This window comes from Halichoerus grypus, chromosome 4 (genome assembly GCF_964656455.1).
Source record: "Halichoerus grypus chromosome 4, mHalGry1.hap1.1, whole genome shotgun sequence".
NCBI lineage: Eukaryota > Metazoa > Chordata > Mammalia > Carnivora > Phocidae > Halichoerus > Halichoerus grypus.
The window spans coordinates 115,139,855-115,157,014 of NC_135715.1; the positions used below are offsets into that span (position 1 = coordinate 115,139,855).

Sequence of the window (17,160 nt, forward strand, 5' to 3'; positions counted from 1 at the left end):
TTCAGAGAAGTCGGGGTCATTTTTTCTTTCAGTCCAGATGTCTGCCCTCTCTGCCTGTTGTGGGCTGTACTTGCTCTATGTGGTATGAGACCCAGGCAGGCTGGCTCTGAGGGAGAACAGCCAGCCACAAGAGGGCTTGAGAGCAGCGCAGCAGTGTTATTTAAATTTGTGCTAAGCTGCTAGTCCTAGGCAGAATCCCACAAAGCATGGTGGCCACCAGGGGCATGGTATGCGGTGGCTGTGGGCACCCAGTGTGTGCATGCACTGGCTGGGCAGGGTGTGTGTGGGGTTAACAAAATTTGTCCTGAGCTCAGCAGGCTTGATGGGGGTGGTGTGTGTGTGTGTGGGGGGGAAGTCCTTAGGAGAACTCATGGGTGGTGTGCATGGCCAGCAGGCTAGGTAGCAAGTATCTGTGAGGTGCCACCTCAGCCAAATGGTTTTGTATTTATGCTTGGGGGGCAGGGGAAGAAAATGGCACCTGCCAGCTTCTTAGTTCCTGGATAAATTCTCCAATATGCTCCAAAATCTGTATAAAAAGATCTCCTTCTTGTTTGTCCCAGGCATTGTGCAAACTGTCACTTCCATGGTGCCTCTCTGCAAGCTGCTGTCTTTAAGTGTGGGGACCCAGCTATCCCTTGCCTTCCCTAGCCCAGTGCTGAGTCAGCTGACTTTTAAAGCTCCAGGTCTTGTTGGTTATGCAAAATCATGGAATTTAGCCCCTCTGGTTTTCAAAGCCAGTCATTATGGGGATTCTTCTTCCCCATGTGGGCTCCCTCTCCCTTGTAGGCGGCTCCTGACTTCCACTTCTGCCTTCCTTAATCTCTCAGATGTGGCGTCTTCTCTATATTTAGTAGTGGAATCTTCTGCCAGTCTTTTGATTGCTCTAGTTTATTTACTCAGATGTGTTACCTAGTTGTAAATGTGGGAGAGGGTGAGCCTAGAGTCCTCTTACTCTGCCATCTCTATATTCAGTGATTAGGTCACTCTTAATGTAGCCTTCATTTTTGTTTCCTATACCTCAATACAGTAAATCCACTATTATATCCTGCTCTTACTTCTTAGATGCCTCTTTATTAGTTTCAAATACTAATGGTTTTAACACTGAATCACACCTGAAGCACCTGGGAAACTTTAAAAAATACTGATGCCCAGGCCTCATCAGGCTAATAAAATCAGTCTGTGGGTGTGGGGGCCAAATCCTCAGCATGTTTAAATGTCTTCCCAGGTAATTCAAATGTACAAATAGAGTTGAGGACCACTGAAGTAGAATGTGCATTCAGTAGTTCTCAACTGGTGACAGGCTTGTTGTAATAAATTTAGGACACTTTGTTAAATTTTTTTTCAGATAAACATTCCAGCCCCCATCCTCCCCAATCTAGCAATGTCTTCAGATATTTTTGCCATGACCAGGGGTTGCTATTGGCATCTAGAGAGTAGAGGCCAAGGATGCTGCTAAACATCATACAATGCACAGGATAACTTCCACAACACTTACCAGCTTCAAAATGTCCACAGTGTAGAGGTAGATAAATCCTGCTTTGGAGCAACATGAGAACCAGTTATAAGAAGAGGAAGTAGAATTGGAACTAAAAGCAGAATGCTGTTTAAATATAAGGATTATATTGATGTTACAACTGACAGAAGTCCACAAAAAGAAGTTTTATACTTGAAGCCAGAGAACTGCTGTTTGAAGTGTAGTATCTATAATTGAATTTTTTAGATAGGTTTCAGTACATTTTCAAAGAAATTCAAAGCATGCAGAGTTCAATAGAATGAAATTTGAAGTTTCTTTATGAAATGTGGAAGCAGTATTTTACTAGTTAACCTGAAAGTTCTTTCAGTTTAAATTCTGCAACTTTTTGATAATGATCACAAAGAGCCAAAATAGAAATATTTTTATATATTATGTACGTATACATATATGTACATATTATGTATGCATATATACATACCCATATATATAGATTTGATTCCACTGTGTATGTGTGTATGGATGTGTATATGTATATATACACACACACTGGAATCAAACCAAATTCCCGTGCTGGGTCTTAAGACTAGCTGTGTAACCTACTGCATGCTCCTATGTCTCCCATTTTGTCCTCTATAAAATGAGGGATGTAGGTCAGATGACCTGAATGATCCCTTTCCAGAGTTAACTTCTGTACAATAATTCTTAAGTTCTTGTCAAAATACAAATTTCACAATAAAACCTATTTCTCAGTGACAGGTCGAAATTCATTTCAATGGCTCAACCTTATTTTAAAACATAGCAAATTTATGTTTAAGATGGATAATTTTATGTAGGATTTCTTTATGGAGTCCTGAATAAGTGAATATGAGAAAACTTTTCTTACTAAAGTACGTAATAATGAACTACTTTCTACTATTTATCAGTAGGAGTCCCTTGGATTATATTTCCTGAACCTGAATCTTGCCATAACATTTGAAAAAATATTTTAACTGGCAATTACTGCTTCTCATGTTGTTTCTGGTTCTGTTAATGATAAAGGAGCCCTGCCATCATGTACCCTAGCACCCATACAATAATACATAGCCATTTTTGGGACTAAGTATCCCTTTCAACCAGTAGATGGCACTTCAGAATTGTTAAAGCCAATGTTGAAATTTCAAGGGAACATGGCTCAAACAATGAGGCAAGGTAGGGAATGCCTGAATAAACAATATGCACAGTGGAAACAATGAGAGTGCTACAAGACCACGGACCAAATAATTCTTTTTTTGTGGGAGCTGTCCTTTGCATTGTAGGATGTTTAACAGCATCCCTGGCCTCGACCTACTAGATGCCTAAAGTACCACCCCTTTTACTCTGCCCCACGTTGTCACAAAAGTGTCTCCAGACATTGCTAAATTTCCTGTGGGGCAAAACTGTCCCAAGTCAGAACAACTGAGAAAGCAAAAAATATACAAACAGATTTATAATTATACACAATAAGAACTGAGCTCTCTCACACTGCTGAGTGAACAGAAGCCAGACATAAGAGCAGGAGATCAGGATAGTGGTTACCCTTGGGAGGGACAGTGAAGGGAGAAGTGCTGGTAACGTTCTGTCTTGATCTGGGTGCTGCTTACATGGATGAAAATTTATTGAGCCCTTATGATATTTTCCACATATATAATCCCATATTGCTTTGTAGTTTGAAAACTTTGCACCCATTACTCTTTGAATCATTAAGCAACACTTAGCTACATGTTAACTAAACAGAGTTTTAAATCATTGTGAGCTAATCATCTCCATGTGTTCCTTTTAAAAATAGTCACTTAACTGAAAAATACAGGAAAAATCTACTTCATTTGGTAGAAGTTACTTGTTCTTCTGAGATTCCTACTGGCAAGAGTCTCAAACCTAAGATGATTCTTTGTAAAGTATCATAGTTTCTCTTACTAAAATGGAGAAATATGATTTAGCAGCTGAGGCACTGTTTTGTCAAAATAACCTATATTTATCTGCCTCAATCCAGGAGTTAAGGATTCTTTTTTTAGTATGTATAAGAATGAGATTCACATTCTTTAAAGATGTAGTATTATCCTTTTCTTTTCTGGCCCAAACACTACTTCAAAGTAATACATGCCACAACACTTAACAAGTAATAAAGAAAATTTAAAGCTACATTGAATCTAGAATTCTTGATTGCATTTATTTTAAAAATGCTTAAAAGTAAGAAACTACAATATTGATCTTTTTAAAGAATTGATTTTAAAAATATTGCAATGAAAAAACACAGATCCAAATGTGTGATTTATTTTTAGAGAAAAATAAAACAGGTTTTTCCAATAAAGGGAAGAAATTTTTCCAATAAAGGGAAGAAATAACAATGAAATCATGTCCTGATTACATGTTAACTACCACATTTTATACAATGTGGATGTGATCAACATGTATTCAATGATAGTATGAATAAACATTTGAGATTTAAAAATCACATACCATTTGCCAATGCTGTAAATCCATAAAGGTCGAAATAAATTAAATACCTAAAAATAAATTTTAAAAACTGAAGCTTCTGACAGTGTTTATAGATCAACCCAAATGGTACATACAAATAGTACAGCCAATAAATTGACATTACTGTTAGTTTCCACCTAATTTCTTCATAATATGGCTATCTGGTGTTGCATTAGTGAAGATACTTCCTACAACCACATGGGTACCCCAGAGCCTATGACGAATCACTTTACAGCAGCCAAGATCATCCACAGAGAATCCTAAATGTCGATAGCGTTCATCTGTTTCAAAAAGAGTGTTGTTTGTATATGGTCCAAAAAACTGGAGGAAATAAAAGTCATATTCATTAGCAAGAAACACAATGATGTAATAGTTTTTATGTAAACATGAACACATACCTATTTTAATACCTCAAATATTTAAAAAATCAAGAAATAAAAAGGGCAGTTTAGGTACTGCACGTGACCAAGTATTTCTGCTTCATCCAATACCTGTGCTTCTGGAAATGTGAAACCAATGATCCTAGCAAATTACGTTAGCCAGAACCAAACGCTTAACATTACACAATGTTACTTGACTTGGAAAGGAATAGTCTACATTCCTATCTTAAGATACAAAGAACTTCATTATTATTTGTAACTGAAAGCTACAACCAGAATTTAAAATGTGACCACAATAGTGGTTCTTATTTTCTTCAAAATATAATGTCAGAAACATACTTCCTGGAAGTTAACATTTATAAATATTTCTTTTAACACCCATATTTTCTTAATTCTAAAAAGTTTTCTTCCTTAAACTATGACTGCTAATTTGTAACTACCAAATTCATTAATCTAAAAGTATTTACTAGTGAGGATGAAGAATAATAAAGACAGAAAAACTTAATTGTAAGTGATGGTGGTCCCTCAAAGGTTGTAAATGGAACTGACTCAAACTGGTACTTCTTTGGGCAAAGTTGTAAGGTTTAAAAACTCTTTTAATTAATGATAACTTTGGTAGAAATAGATCATTTAACAATTTTATAATAAAACATTCCTACTTCAAATTAATCTGGTTTTCAAAATGTAATTACTCACTGCCAAACCAGATGATGGGTCAATAAAGTCAGCCCAATAGCCTTCAGCTCGAAGAGCATAGCAAATTTCCTTAGCACCATTAATGAACTGCACAGAAAAAGACAAAAATAATATAGAGATAGCATCCTTACAGATTGTTGAAAAATAAAACAAAATTTTAAATATCTTTTGCTTCAGATAGAGAACTCAAGATTAATTAGAAAATACAACTAATGATAAATCAGATATAGTCTTATTTTTGCCAGTCCAAAAAATTAATGGTTCATTTAACACTTTCATTTCCTTCAGAAAGTATGAATTGTGTATTTTTTCTTCTAAATTATTTCCTATTTTAGGAACAATTTCTAATCAGTTCTGTGCTATTAACTCCCAAATTTGCCACGAATTAGAAAATAGTTACTATTTTTGTATTATAAAAATAAGGTAAGAAAGGGAAAAGGTATGAACCATTCATTCATTTGAATGTTGTTTAAAAACGTATTTGTCAAAAACACATCTATCCATGACACATAATTTTTACTATATACCCTCTATTTTTTTGTACAGTACATAATTATTACAGACCATGTATCTGTATCACCTATTCAAAATCTTGGTCTCACCATCCTACTTTGTAATTCCTATGATGTTCTTACTAGGTTTATCAGAAGTCTAAGCAGTGAAAAAGACAGTAAAAAATATTAAGACCAGATTAGAGTGTTAAAAAAAGGACAAACCATAAATGTTTAAAAGCACTTCTGGCCATAATAGAATAAGAGCTATCAAACTTGCAATCTGCTGAAAGCTGTATATATGAGGCAACGGTTTTAAATCCTGAACAGTAGTCAGACAAACTGTAATCCTGGAGAGAAGGGCAACAAATTAGGTGATCCCCATTATATGTTCTAGCTCTCTGTCTGGAACACTGTTTGTCACAGGGCAAAGGAGAAGATTCCAAGCAAAGTGATGGTGTCACTAAGCGAAGGAGGTAGAAAGCAAGAGTTTTGCTGAAGCATCTGGAATTTGTGGGTTGGGGTACTGGAAGAGAGATGCACAGACAGAGTAATTCACCCTGGGTCAGTAGCCAAGGGTGGAGTTGTGCACTCCCAAGGCAAAATTCCTTGAAGAATCGGCCTCGCAGAGAGTGCCAACTGGCGTCTGAGGGCTCAATGGTGTTACCAGAGGTTGGTGCAGTGCTAGGTAACATAGATTTCTGGCCCACACAGAGCGTTAAGACCTCACTGAGAATGTCTGGCATTTAGCTGAGATCCCCAAAAGTTTAAGCCTGAGGAAGATGGGCCAGTTAGCAACTTGTAGCCTGAAGGCCAAATCCAGCTGGGTGCCTGTATGTGTAAATACGGTTTCACTGGAATATATCCATGTCTGTTCGTTCATATATTGTCTGTGGTTGCTTTAACAATATGAGGGTAGAGTTGAGTAGCTGAGACCCTATAACCTATTAAGCCTAAAAATTTACTATGTGGCTCCTTAGCAGGAAGCAGCAAACTTTTTCCTGCAGAGAGGAAACAAATTAATTTACTTTTTCCCAGCACTTTCTTATAAAATAATGAAAAACATTAATATTATATTCTTTACATTATCTTCATACTTAATCCTCTTAATTCTTAAATAAGAAACCGACTGAATATGGTCTAGAAAAGTCATTAGAAAATATATCAATTTAATGAACAGAAACAAAACTACACAAAACTACAAGGAGAACAAAACAATACAAATGTTGGTAAAAGTTTAAGTATTTCTCTTAAGATTTCAACAGCAAACACTGACATCTGGTGGGAAAAAAATAGATTTAAACTATAGAACATATAATATCTACTGACAGTAAACTATAGGTGGTTCTAAAAAAATCACTAACATATCTAAAATAGAAAAATTTTTCCACAGGGGAAAAAAACAGCTTTAGTCATTATAAAATTAAAAACAATTATGACATTTCAAAACCCTGAAATTGGTTATAAAAAAGTGACAATTATACTGGGTTCAGTATCAAATGAGGTTCAGAATCCAACTCATTAGAAATTAGGACCAATAATGCAATGCACATTTGAGAGCATTCTAATGACTAAATGATAGCAATTTGTATAAATATTAGTAAATACTGCCCTAATAGGTAAATAGAAAATGTTTGAGTTACTGCCTAAATTTCAACTCTCTAAATTCAGATCTCTTCAAAATCAGACAGTTCTTATGCCTCTCTGTAACTTCCTTATTAACCAGCATGAAACTTGCTTATGATCATGACTACATGAAATTTATTAGCAAAGTTATATGTGGGACATTTTAGTATGAAGTCATTATCCTAAGAGATTCTGTTCAGTATATAAATTATAATTTACAAATGAAAAGAACCATATATCTAATCCTAAAGAAAAATCATCTTACGTGGAAATTAGTAAAGGGAATTTTTTCAAATATAGTTAGCTAAAAAGCAAAGGACAGGGAAAAACTGTGGGTATATAAGACATTATTACTGTACTGTACACTGAAAATTATTCCAGTCTTCAAGGAATAAACCGTAACACTTTTTACTTGACTTGCTTTAAAGAAAGTAAGTGATGGGTATGAAGAGTTAATTTTACTTTTTTGCCATTTTTATTTCTCTGTATTTATTTCTCAAATTCAAAAAAAGTTGAAGAAAGTACTTGACAGAATCTAAGTTTTTCGAAGATACTAAAAATGAAAGATGGCATTTTTATTCTCAGAAAAGATGTAAAAGTCCTTTAGTACTGAAATACATTAGCAGAGAATTAATAAACACTAAAAAGATACCCATCATTTTAAAATGTTGGTTCACTGGTATTTAAATATCCTAAAATTTAAATTGTCAGCAATGGAAAGAATTACCTTTTCTAAAAGCATTTCTCTTTCATTTTCTACCTCTTCACTCCAAACAGTCATATCATTCTTAGTTTTCTGTGTTATAGTCAGAATCATTAGTTTGTTGGTAGCTCCTTCTGGAAACAGTGACTCAAAATCTATAAATAAGAATAAAAATTCCAGGGAGAAAATGTTTTATATACTGCTTCTTTTAAAAGGAAAAAAAAAGTACTTCTTTAGAAAAATGATGATTAAGTTATTGTGGGACCATGTTAGGTTGATAAATACATACTATTTTTGAAAAAGAATTTGAAGTGAACTTTTGGTTAACTTCTGCTCTTGTTGAACTGAAATACTGCTGTCAACAATTCTGAAGAGCAAGTAAGGTTACCTGTTATTGGTCTTGTAATTTTCAAAAAAAGTTTATTATTAAAATTTTCTTAGTATTAGTTCATGAAATTATAGCTATAATAATCACCCAGAAGTTGAAGGATTTCAGGGGAAAAGTCTACAGCTGTCAGGGTACATCTGAAAGACCTTACCTTGGCCATGTAATCTTTTCTGGCCAGACATATTAAAATATTAAGTTACAAAGTATTGCAATTCCTATGGAGTCCATTATTTAACATATTAGAAAATTAGTGACATATACAGATAGTGTAAACGTATGAAGCACACTATACCTCTTCGCAGCAATTCTGGACATGTCTGGATTGCACACTCTACTTTGGCATTTTCAAAGTAAGTTTCTGCACTGTTGATTTCTTGTTCAACAGGTGCATTACTACCCTAAGAAGAATAAGACATAAATAAAAGCTGGAGTTCAAATAAAATACCTGATCTGTTATAAACTTGTATTCCCTGAAAAGTTTTTAAAAATAATTAACTGGCGGTGGGGTAATATTTAAAAACTTCAAAATGAACATATAAATATGCTAATATTCTAAGACTTGATAAGAACAGAAGTTGGCTAAGAAACTAAAATGCCATGACAATTCTTACAATGTCACCTTTTCTGATATTTTGATATCTACTTATCCTTTCTTTTGTTTTGTAAAATGGTGATAATCACACTAACTTACAAAATAACATGCTTAAATATATAGCCTCTCCTACAGGACGAGTTTAGAAGCTTCTATTCAACTGAAATTTATAGGGCACCTACTATACATCAGACACTCTGACAAGAGCAGCCCCCCAATGGTAAAAAACCCAGCCTTCACTCTTAGGTTTAAAAGAGTGAGTAGAAGAAAAATAGCATGAACAAATAAATGTAATCCAATATGAAAAGTGCTACAGAGTTACGAAGGAAGTCTTCTGGCAGCAGGGGAAAATCAGGAAAAGGTTGAAATTGTATTTGAACTACATGTTAATTAATGTGTATGTGTGGTATGTAAAGAATAGGAAGAAAGGAGGTTAGAAACTCAGGAGGAAAAACAGCCCACCAAGAGATAGAAACAGTGCAAGCACATTCAGCGGTCAAAGAGAATGGTACAATAAAACAAAACCAACCAACCAAAAAGGTATACTGTGATTTGAGTGCAGAGGGAGTAGCAGGAGATGAAGTGGTAAAGATAAGGGATCAAAATTGTGGAAAGTCATTTATACCACATTAAGAAATTCTGACTTTAGTCTATAAACAATAAAGAATAGCAAGATCAGATACAAAAAGATAATGCTAGTATTACTGTGCAGGCAATAGACCAGTAACAGCCAATTATTTACTGATCACAGTGTATTTAAGTGTTTTATGTACACTTTCACATTTAATCCTCATAGCAACTTTGCAGGCTAGGTATTATCATTATCCCCCATTTTACATATAAAGAAACAGGCTCAAAATATTAAGTAGCTTTCTCAAGGTCACAAAATTAAGTAAAAAGCAGACCTAACCTTTGAAGCAAGATTTATCCTAGCTTCATAGTCCATCTTGCTATAATGCCTCTAAGAATTGAGGAGAGATATGGAGGCCTTGAACACTGGCTTTATTAGTGGGAAGTGAAAGGACACAAATTTTTTTTTTTTTTTTTTAAAGATTTTATTTATTTATTTGACAGAGAGAGACAGCGAGAGCAGGAACACAAGCAGGGGGAGTGGGAGAGGGAGAAGCAGGCTTCCCGCCGAGCAGGGAGCCCGATGTGGGACTCGATCCCAGGACCCTGGGATCATGACCTGAGCTGAAGGCAGACGCTTAACGACTGAGCCACCCAGGCGCCCAGACACAAATAATTTAAAAGTTACTTCAGAGATGGAAGAAATTAAATTTTGTCACTCTCTATGGGGATATGATGGAGAGAGGAGCCCAGTTTGGCAGTATAATTTTTGTCTTGGGACAGTGGGAGAATGACTAAGTCACTTATGCTATTGATAACACAGGAGTAAGGACAGGTTTTGAGGCGTGGGGAACCTAAGTATGAGACATATAAAATCTAGGGAATTTTAAGACATTCAGATAATGATGTTTGGCAGGCAGAGAGAAATATAGAATCAGAAATGTCAGAAACAGAAAAACTTAAAGCCAAGGCATTAAGTGACCAGGGAATAATTCAAATAAGATGGACAGAAACACATGGGAAATAACATAATTGGCAGACAGAGGAGGAGACAAGAAGACAGAGAAGGAATTATTGGAGATAAAATGTCAGGGGAGGTCAACTGTCTCCAAATGTTAGGTTATCTGATATAAACCATAATAACTATGAGGGGCTGTTGCTATAAATATTATGGCTTTGATAAAAAAAATCAGCCTGAAACTATGTAGAAATTCAGAAAATGGTACAGATTAGGGGTTTGACAGAAACTCTGAATTGCATGTAACTTTCCATTTGGGTGAGCAACATCAGTTTATTTTATTTATTCATTTGAGAGAGAGAGAGCACACACATGAGCAAGAGCAGTGGGAGGAAGAAGCAGACTCCCTGCTGAACCAGAGAGCATGACGCAGGGCTCAATCCCAGGACCCTGGGATCATGACCTGAGCTGAAGGCAGACGTTTAACCGACTGAGCCACCCAGGCACACTCCCCACTCCCCCACCCTTTTAAAGTAAGCTCTTTGCCCAATGTGGGGCCTGAGCTCACAGACTCCAGATCAAGAGTAGCATGCTGTACTGACTGAGCCAGCCAGGCACCCCTGCAATACCAGTTTAAGGACTCATTAAAAACAAAACAAAAACCACCATCAACAACAAAAACCTATTTATAAATCTTTTTTAGTTACTATATCTGAAGAATTTCAGAGATCTCAAAATTTTCTTAAGTTTTAAATGCCTAGAGGAGTGTAAAACTAGTTGGAATTTGTTCCACATAAAAATTACACTGTTTATAAAAGTGAAAAACAGAATCTAAATTTTTAGTAATAGATACTAAGTTATATTTGAAATAAGCAGTTATTGAACAATGTATTTTTGAAGAACTATTTACCTACAAGAGATTGTAATCTAAAGTAAAAAAAAGAAAAGGGGGGGCACCTGGGTGGCTCAGGTCATAATCTCAGGGTTCTAGGATGGTACCCCGAGTCAGACTCTCTGATCGGTGGGGAGTGTGCTTCTCCCTCTCCCTCTGTGTGCTTGCTTTCTCTCTCTAATAAATAAAATCTTAAAAAAAAAAAAAGTTAAAAAAAAATTAGAGGCACCTGGGTGGTACAGTTGGTTAAGCATCTGCCCTCTGCTCAGGTCATGGTCCTGGGGTCCTAGGATTGAGCCCCATGTCAGGCTCCCTGCTCAGGGTGGGGAGCCTGTGTCTCCCTCTCCTTCTGCCCACCCCCCCAAGCTCCTCTTCCTGGGCTCTCTAATCCATGAAGAAAATCTTTCGAAAAAAATTATATAGAACAATGCCAAGTTTTTAAAAGCTATATATGTTGTTTTTGAATATGTTGGAATTAAGATTTTAAAAAAATTTTTCAAGTAATATGCTCACAATGATCAGAAATTAATATAGTATTAATGATCAGAAAAACAGAATAAATGATATTCACAATTTACCTGAAATTCATTCACATACTGTGCCATCACAAACTCGTGTCTTTCACTTGATAAAGGTTCTGCTAGAACATCAGGTAAAGTTTTATGAACCTGGCTTTTCTTCTGTGATGTGGTCCCATTGAGATGACAGTCAAAACCTATGTTCCCAGGAAGCTGGAATCTCTGATCCTGAGGTCCAAATGGTCCCATAGTTTCATCAGGCCATACTGTTCGAGAGCCTGAAGAGGAACAACAAAATTTTCTCCAATAGTCAAGTGCATTGTCGGACTGAAAAAATATTCTTCTAATTAGGTATTTTTTACAAAACCAACAGATCTTTGAAATTCGCTTTGTGTGAATATAAATTAGTTTTATGTCATTAAAAAAAAAAAAGGATCAAAGTAACCAGTTTCTGGCTCAAAGGTAAGTCCATTATAAGGAGAAGGATATAATAAAGTACAGTAATCCATGTTATGTAATGCCTGATGGTCATTAAAAAAAATATAGTAAATTTTGGAAGGAGCCTGGGACGATAGCAGAGTAGGAGAATCCTAAGTACACCTCGTTAACACAAACACCTAGGTAACAAACACATCAGTGCAACTAACCCAGGAATCTGGGTTAATCATAGAGAAGAGGCCAATCAGAAAGGATAGGAGGGGCAGAGACACAGTTCGAAACCAAACTACCCAGCAAGACTAACCACAAACACGAGGGAGAAGCAAAGAGAAGGGAGAGGAAAAGACCCCATACCAGGTACCCCAGACATGAGGGACCCCCACTGAGAAGACAAGTCCCCATAACATCTGGCTTTGAAAATCAGTGGGGCTTAGCTTCAAAGGTTTTTAGTTAGTGGGTTTAGCTCTGGGAGAGCCAGAGGGTGATAGGAAACTGAGTCCCCACCCTTAAAAAGAGAGCATAACAAACAATCCCACCTAGATACAGCACAGAAGCAGAAGTTTGAAAAGTGCCTGCGGTATACATGAAGGAGATTTTTTTTTTACTAATCTTAATCTGTATTGAGAAGAATCTATGTTGGAGAAGCAAGGATCTGTAGGAAACTTCTCCAAGAACAAAAGAGCTGGCAGGTGCAATTTCTCTCCCTCCCACCTCGGCCTAGATACCCAGACATTTGTGGAACCAATGTGAACACTTTCCACATAGCTTGCTAACACTGTGCACTCACTCCTGCATTCTCCTGTTGAATCACTCCATTCAAGAAGCCCCACTGGGCATGAGTCCCTGCAAAGCAGCTCCAGCCAGGTCTCATCTTACAAGCAGCCCTGATAGGGAACACTATCACTCCAAAATAACTCTTGCCCTGGGGAGTGGGGAAGATAATCACACACACCTGTCTGACTGCAGCACCAGCAGACTGACTTGGACAGACATCTGATCTCTTGGCCCCACTGATCAACAAAGCCTCTCAAAGACAGAGATAGTGCCCTGCACTTCTGTGCAATTGCAGCCCCTGCTAATGGGCTGAAGGCAGGCATCTGGACTGATTACTGATACTGTTCAACTATAAGCCCTTCCCTGCCCCAAATAGGCCCTTAACAGCATAGGGACCAGACCCTGCCCACAATAAGCAAAATGGACATTTGGAGCTGACTGGACTGAAGGCAAATGTGGCTAACCCACAACAGTATGGTGCACAAAATTCATATAAAAGTCACCTCTCAGGTGCTTGGTTCTGGAGAAGAGGGGACAGTGTGCTACAGGGCACCACAGGACCTCTTCTTCATACAGCCACTACTTTCAAGATCAAGAGATGTATCTTACTTTCTAAATAAATAGGGAAAAACACAGAGAAACAAAATGAGAAAGAGGACTATGTCCCAAATGAAATACCAAGCAAAAGAGCTAAATGAAATATAGATAATATGCCTGATGAGAAAAGAGTGGAGGATCTTAGAACTTCAACAAAGAGATAAAAATATAAAAAGAACTAGTCAGAGATGTACTCAATGACTAAAATAAAAAATATACTACAGGGATTGAACAGCACATCTGAGGAGGTAGATGAATGGATCAGCGACTGGGAAGACAGGGTAATGGAAAGCAACCACTCTCTCTGAACAGGAGAGAGAAAAAGGGAATGGAAAGCAACCACTCTCTCTGAACAGGAGAGAGAAAAAGGGAACTCAGCAACGCCACAAGTGTAATAACAGTCATATTACAGAGATCCCAGAAAGAGAAGAGAAAAGGGGGCAGAAAATTTATTTGAAGAAATAACAGCTGAAAACTTTCCAAACCTGAGGCAGGAAATACATATCTAGATCCAGGAGACACAGAGAGCCACCAACAAAATCAACCCAAAAGAGTCCACACTAAAACACATAATACTTAAAATGGAAAAAAGAGTGATAGAGAACTTTTAAAGCAGTAAGAGAAAAGAGAGCAGTCACACACAAGGGAAATCCCATAAGGCTATCATCTGATTTCTAAGCAGAAACACTGCAGGCCAGAAGAGAGTGGCATGATATATTCAAAGTGCTGAAAAGAAAAAACCTGCAACCAAGAATACGCTATAAACAGCATGGCTATCATTCAGAACAGAAGGAGCGATAAAAGTTTCCCCAACAAGAGAAAAAGAGTTCATCACCATTAAGTCAGGCTTAACTGTAAATACTTTTGCACCCAACATGAGAGCAACTACATACATAAAACAACTATTAACAGACAAGGAAGAAGCTGACAGTAGTACAATAGTAGAGGACTTTACGCCCCACTTATATCAACAGATATAATATTCAGAACATTCCATGAAAAACAGAATATACATTCTTTACAGGGGCACATGGAACATTCTGCAGAATAGATCACATGATAGGCTACAAAACAAGTCTCAATAAATTTGAAATGACTGAAATCATATCATGCATCTTTCCCCACCACAACACTGAAACTAGAAATTAAGTATAAAAAGAAATCTGGAAAGAATACAAATACATGGAAGCTAAATAAAATGCTACTGAACAATGAATGAATACGTCAACCAAGAAATCAAAGAGGAAATAAAAATACATGGAGACAAATCAAAATGAAAACACAATAGTCAAAAATCTTGGGATTCCTCAAAACCTGTACTAAGAGAAAGGATTATAGCAATACAGGCCCATCTCAAGAAGCAAGAAAAATCTCAAATAACCTAAACTTACACCTAAAGAAGCTAAAAAAAAAAAAAAAAAAAACAAAAAACCAAAAGCCAAGAGAAAGAAGGAAAGAATGAAAAGTAGAGCAAAAATAAATAAAACAGGGACCAAAAAAAAAAAAAAAAAAAAAAACCACCAAAAACCCAAAAACAATGAAACCAGGAGCTGGTTCTTTGAAAAGATCAACAAAATTGATAAACCTTCACTCAGACTCATCAAAGAAAGAAGACAAAATTAGAAATGAAGAAGGAGAAATAACAACTGACACCATAGAAACATAAGGATTATAAGAGAATATTAGGAAAAATTATATGCCAACAATTTGGACAACCTACAAGAAATGAATAAATTCCTAGACACATAACCTTCCAAAACTGAAACCAGAAGAAATAGAAAATTTGAATAGATGGATTACTAGCAATGACATTGAATCAGTAATCAAAAAACTCCCTTTGCTCATTTCTTGTTTTTTAAAGATTTAGTTGAGAGAGAGAGCAAGCGAGCATGAGAGAAAGCAGGGGAGGGGTAGAGGGGGGAGGAAAAGAATCTCAAGCAGATTCCCCAGAGTGTTGAGCCTGATGCAGGGCTCGATCTCACTACTCTGAGACCATGACCTGAGCCGAAACCAAGAGTCGGAAGCTTAAACGACTGAGCCACCTAGGTGCCCCTTTGCTCGTTTGTTTCTTAAATTCCAGATGAGTGAAATCATGTTATTTATCTTTATTTCACTTAGGATAATACTCTCTAGCTCCATCCATGTCATTGCAAATACCAAGATTTCACTCTTTTTTATGGCTAATCATCTTTATCAATTCATCAGTTGATGGACATTTGGGCTGATTCCATAATTTAACTACTGTAGATAAGGCTGCTATAAACACTGAGATGCATGTGTCACTTTGAATTAGTATTTTTGTATTCTTTTAGGTAAATACTTAGTAGTGCAATTGTTGGAAAAAATATGTATGTACACACACAGACACAGATATACATTCACACATATATATATACACACACACAGAAATCTGTTGCATTTCTATACACTAATAAAAGTAGCAGAAAGAGAAATTGAGAAAACAAAATCCCATTTACAATTGCATCAAAAAGAATAAAATACCTGGGAATATACTTAACCAAGGAGGTGAAAGACAACCTAACTCTGAAAACTATAAAATACTGATTAAAGAAATTGAAGATACCACAAACAAATGGAAAGATATGTGATACTCACGGACTGGGAGAACCAATATTGTTAAAAATGTCCATACTACCCAAAGCAATCTACAGATTTAATGCAATTCCTATCAAAACACCAACAGCATTTTTCATAGAACTAGAACAAATAATCCTAAACTTCGTATGGAACCACAAAAGACCCTGAAGAGCCAAAACAATCTTGAGAAAGAAGAACAAAGCTGGAAATATCACAATCCCAGATTTTAAGATACATTACAAAGCTGTAATAATCAAAACAGTATGGCACCGGCACAAAAACAGACACACTGATCAATGGAACAGAATAGAGTCCAGAAATAAACCCACACTTTTATGGTCAATTAATCTACAACAAAGGAGGCAACAATATGTAATGGGAGAAAGATAGTCTTAAATAGTGACAATTACATGCAAAAGTAATGAAACTGCACCACTTTCTTACACCATACACAGAATAAACTCAAAATGGATTAAAGATCTCAATGTGAGACTTGAAACCATAAAACTCTTAGAAGAAAACAGGCAGTAATCTCTTTGACCTCAACTGTAGAAACATTCTTCTAGATATCCTCTGGCAAGGGAAACAAAAGCAAAATTAAACTATTGGACTATATCAAAACAAAAAGGTTTTTCGTACAGTGAAGAAAACTATCAACAAAACAAAAAGACTACAAACCAAAAAGGCAGCCTACTAAATGGGAGAAGATACTTGCAAATGGTATTTCTGATAAGGGGTTAATACCCAATATATAAAAAGAACTTCTGTAACTTAACATCAACCCCTTCCACCCCAATAATCAAATTTAAAAAATGGGCAGAAGATATGAACATTTTCTCTGAAGAAGACAAAAAGATGGGTCAAAAGATACATGAAAAGATGCTCAACATCACTAATCATCAGGGAAATGCAAATCAAAACCACAATGAAATATCACCTTGTACCTGTCAGAATGGCTAAAATCAAAAACCA

At 36.3% G+C, this 17,160-nt stretch overlaps 1 protein-coding gene across 2 annotated transcripts in view; it reads right to left on the minus strand.

The window, feature by feature from the left end:
* Positions 1–3,747: 3,747 nt before the first annotated feature.
* The window catches only part of MMADHC (metabolism of cobalamin associated D), a 44,625-nt gene continuing 31,212 nt past the window's right edge, over positions 3,748–17,160 (minus strand). For both annotated transcript variants that reach the window (XM_078070776.1, XM_078070775.1), the window contains exons 4-8: positions 11,842–12,059; positions 8,544–8,649; positions 7,888–8,018; positions 5,044–5,130; positions 3,748–4,288 (exon numbers count right to left, since the gene is read on the minus strand). In XM_078070776.1, coding sequence (XP_077926902.1) covers positions 4,094–4,288; positions 5,044–5,130; positions 7,888–8,018; positions 8,544–8,649; positions 11,842–12,059 — 737 coding nt within the window. In that variant the 3' untranslated portion in view covers positions 3,748–4,093. The remainder of the gene's footprint in view (positions 4,289–5,043; positions 5,131–7,887; positions 8,019–8,543; positions 8,650–11,841; positions 12,060–17,160) is intronic.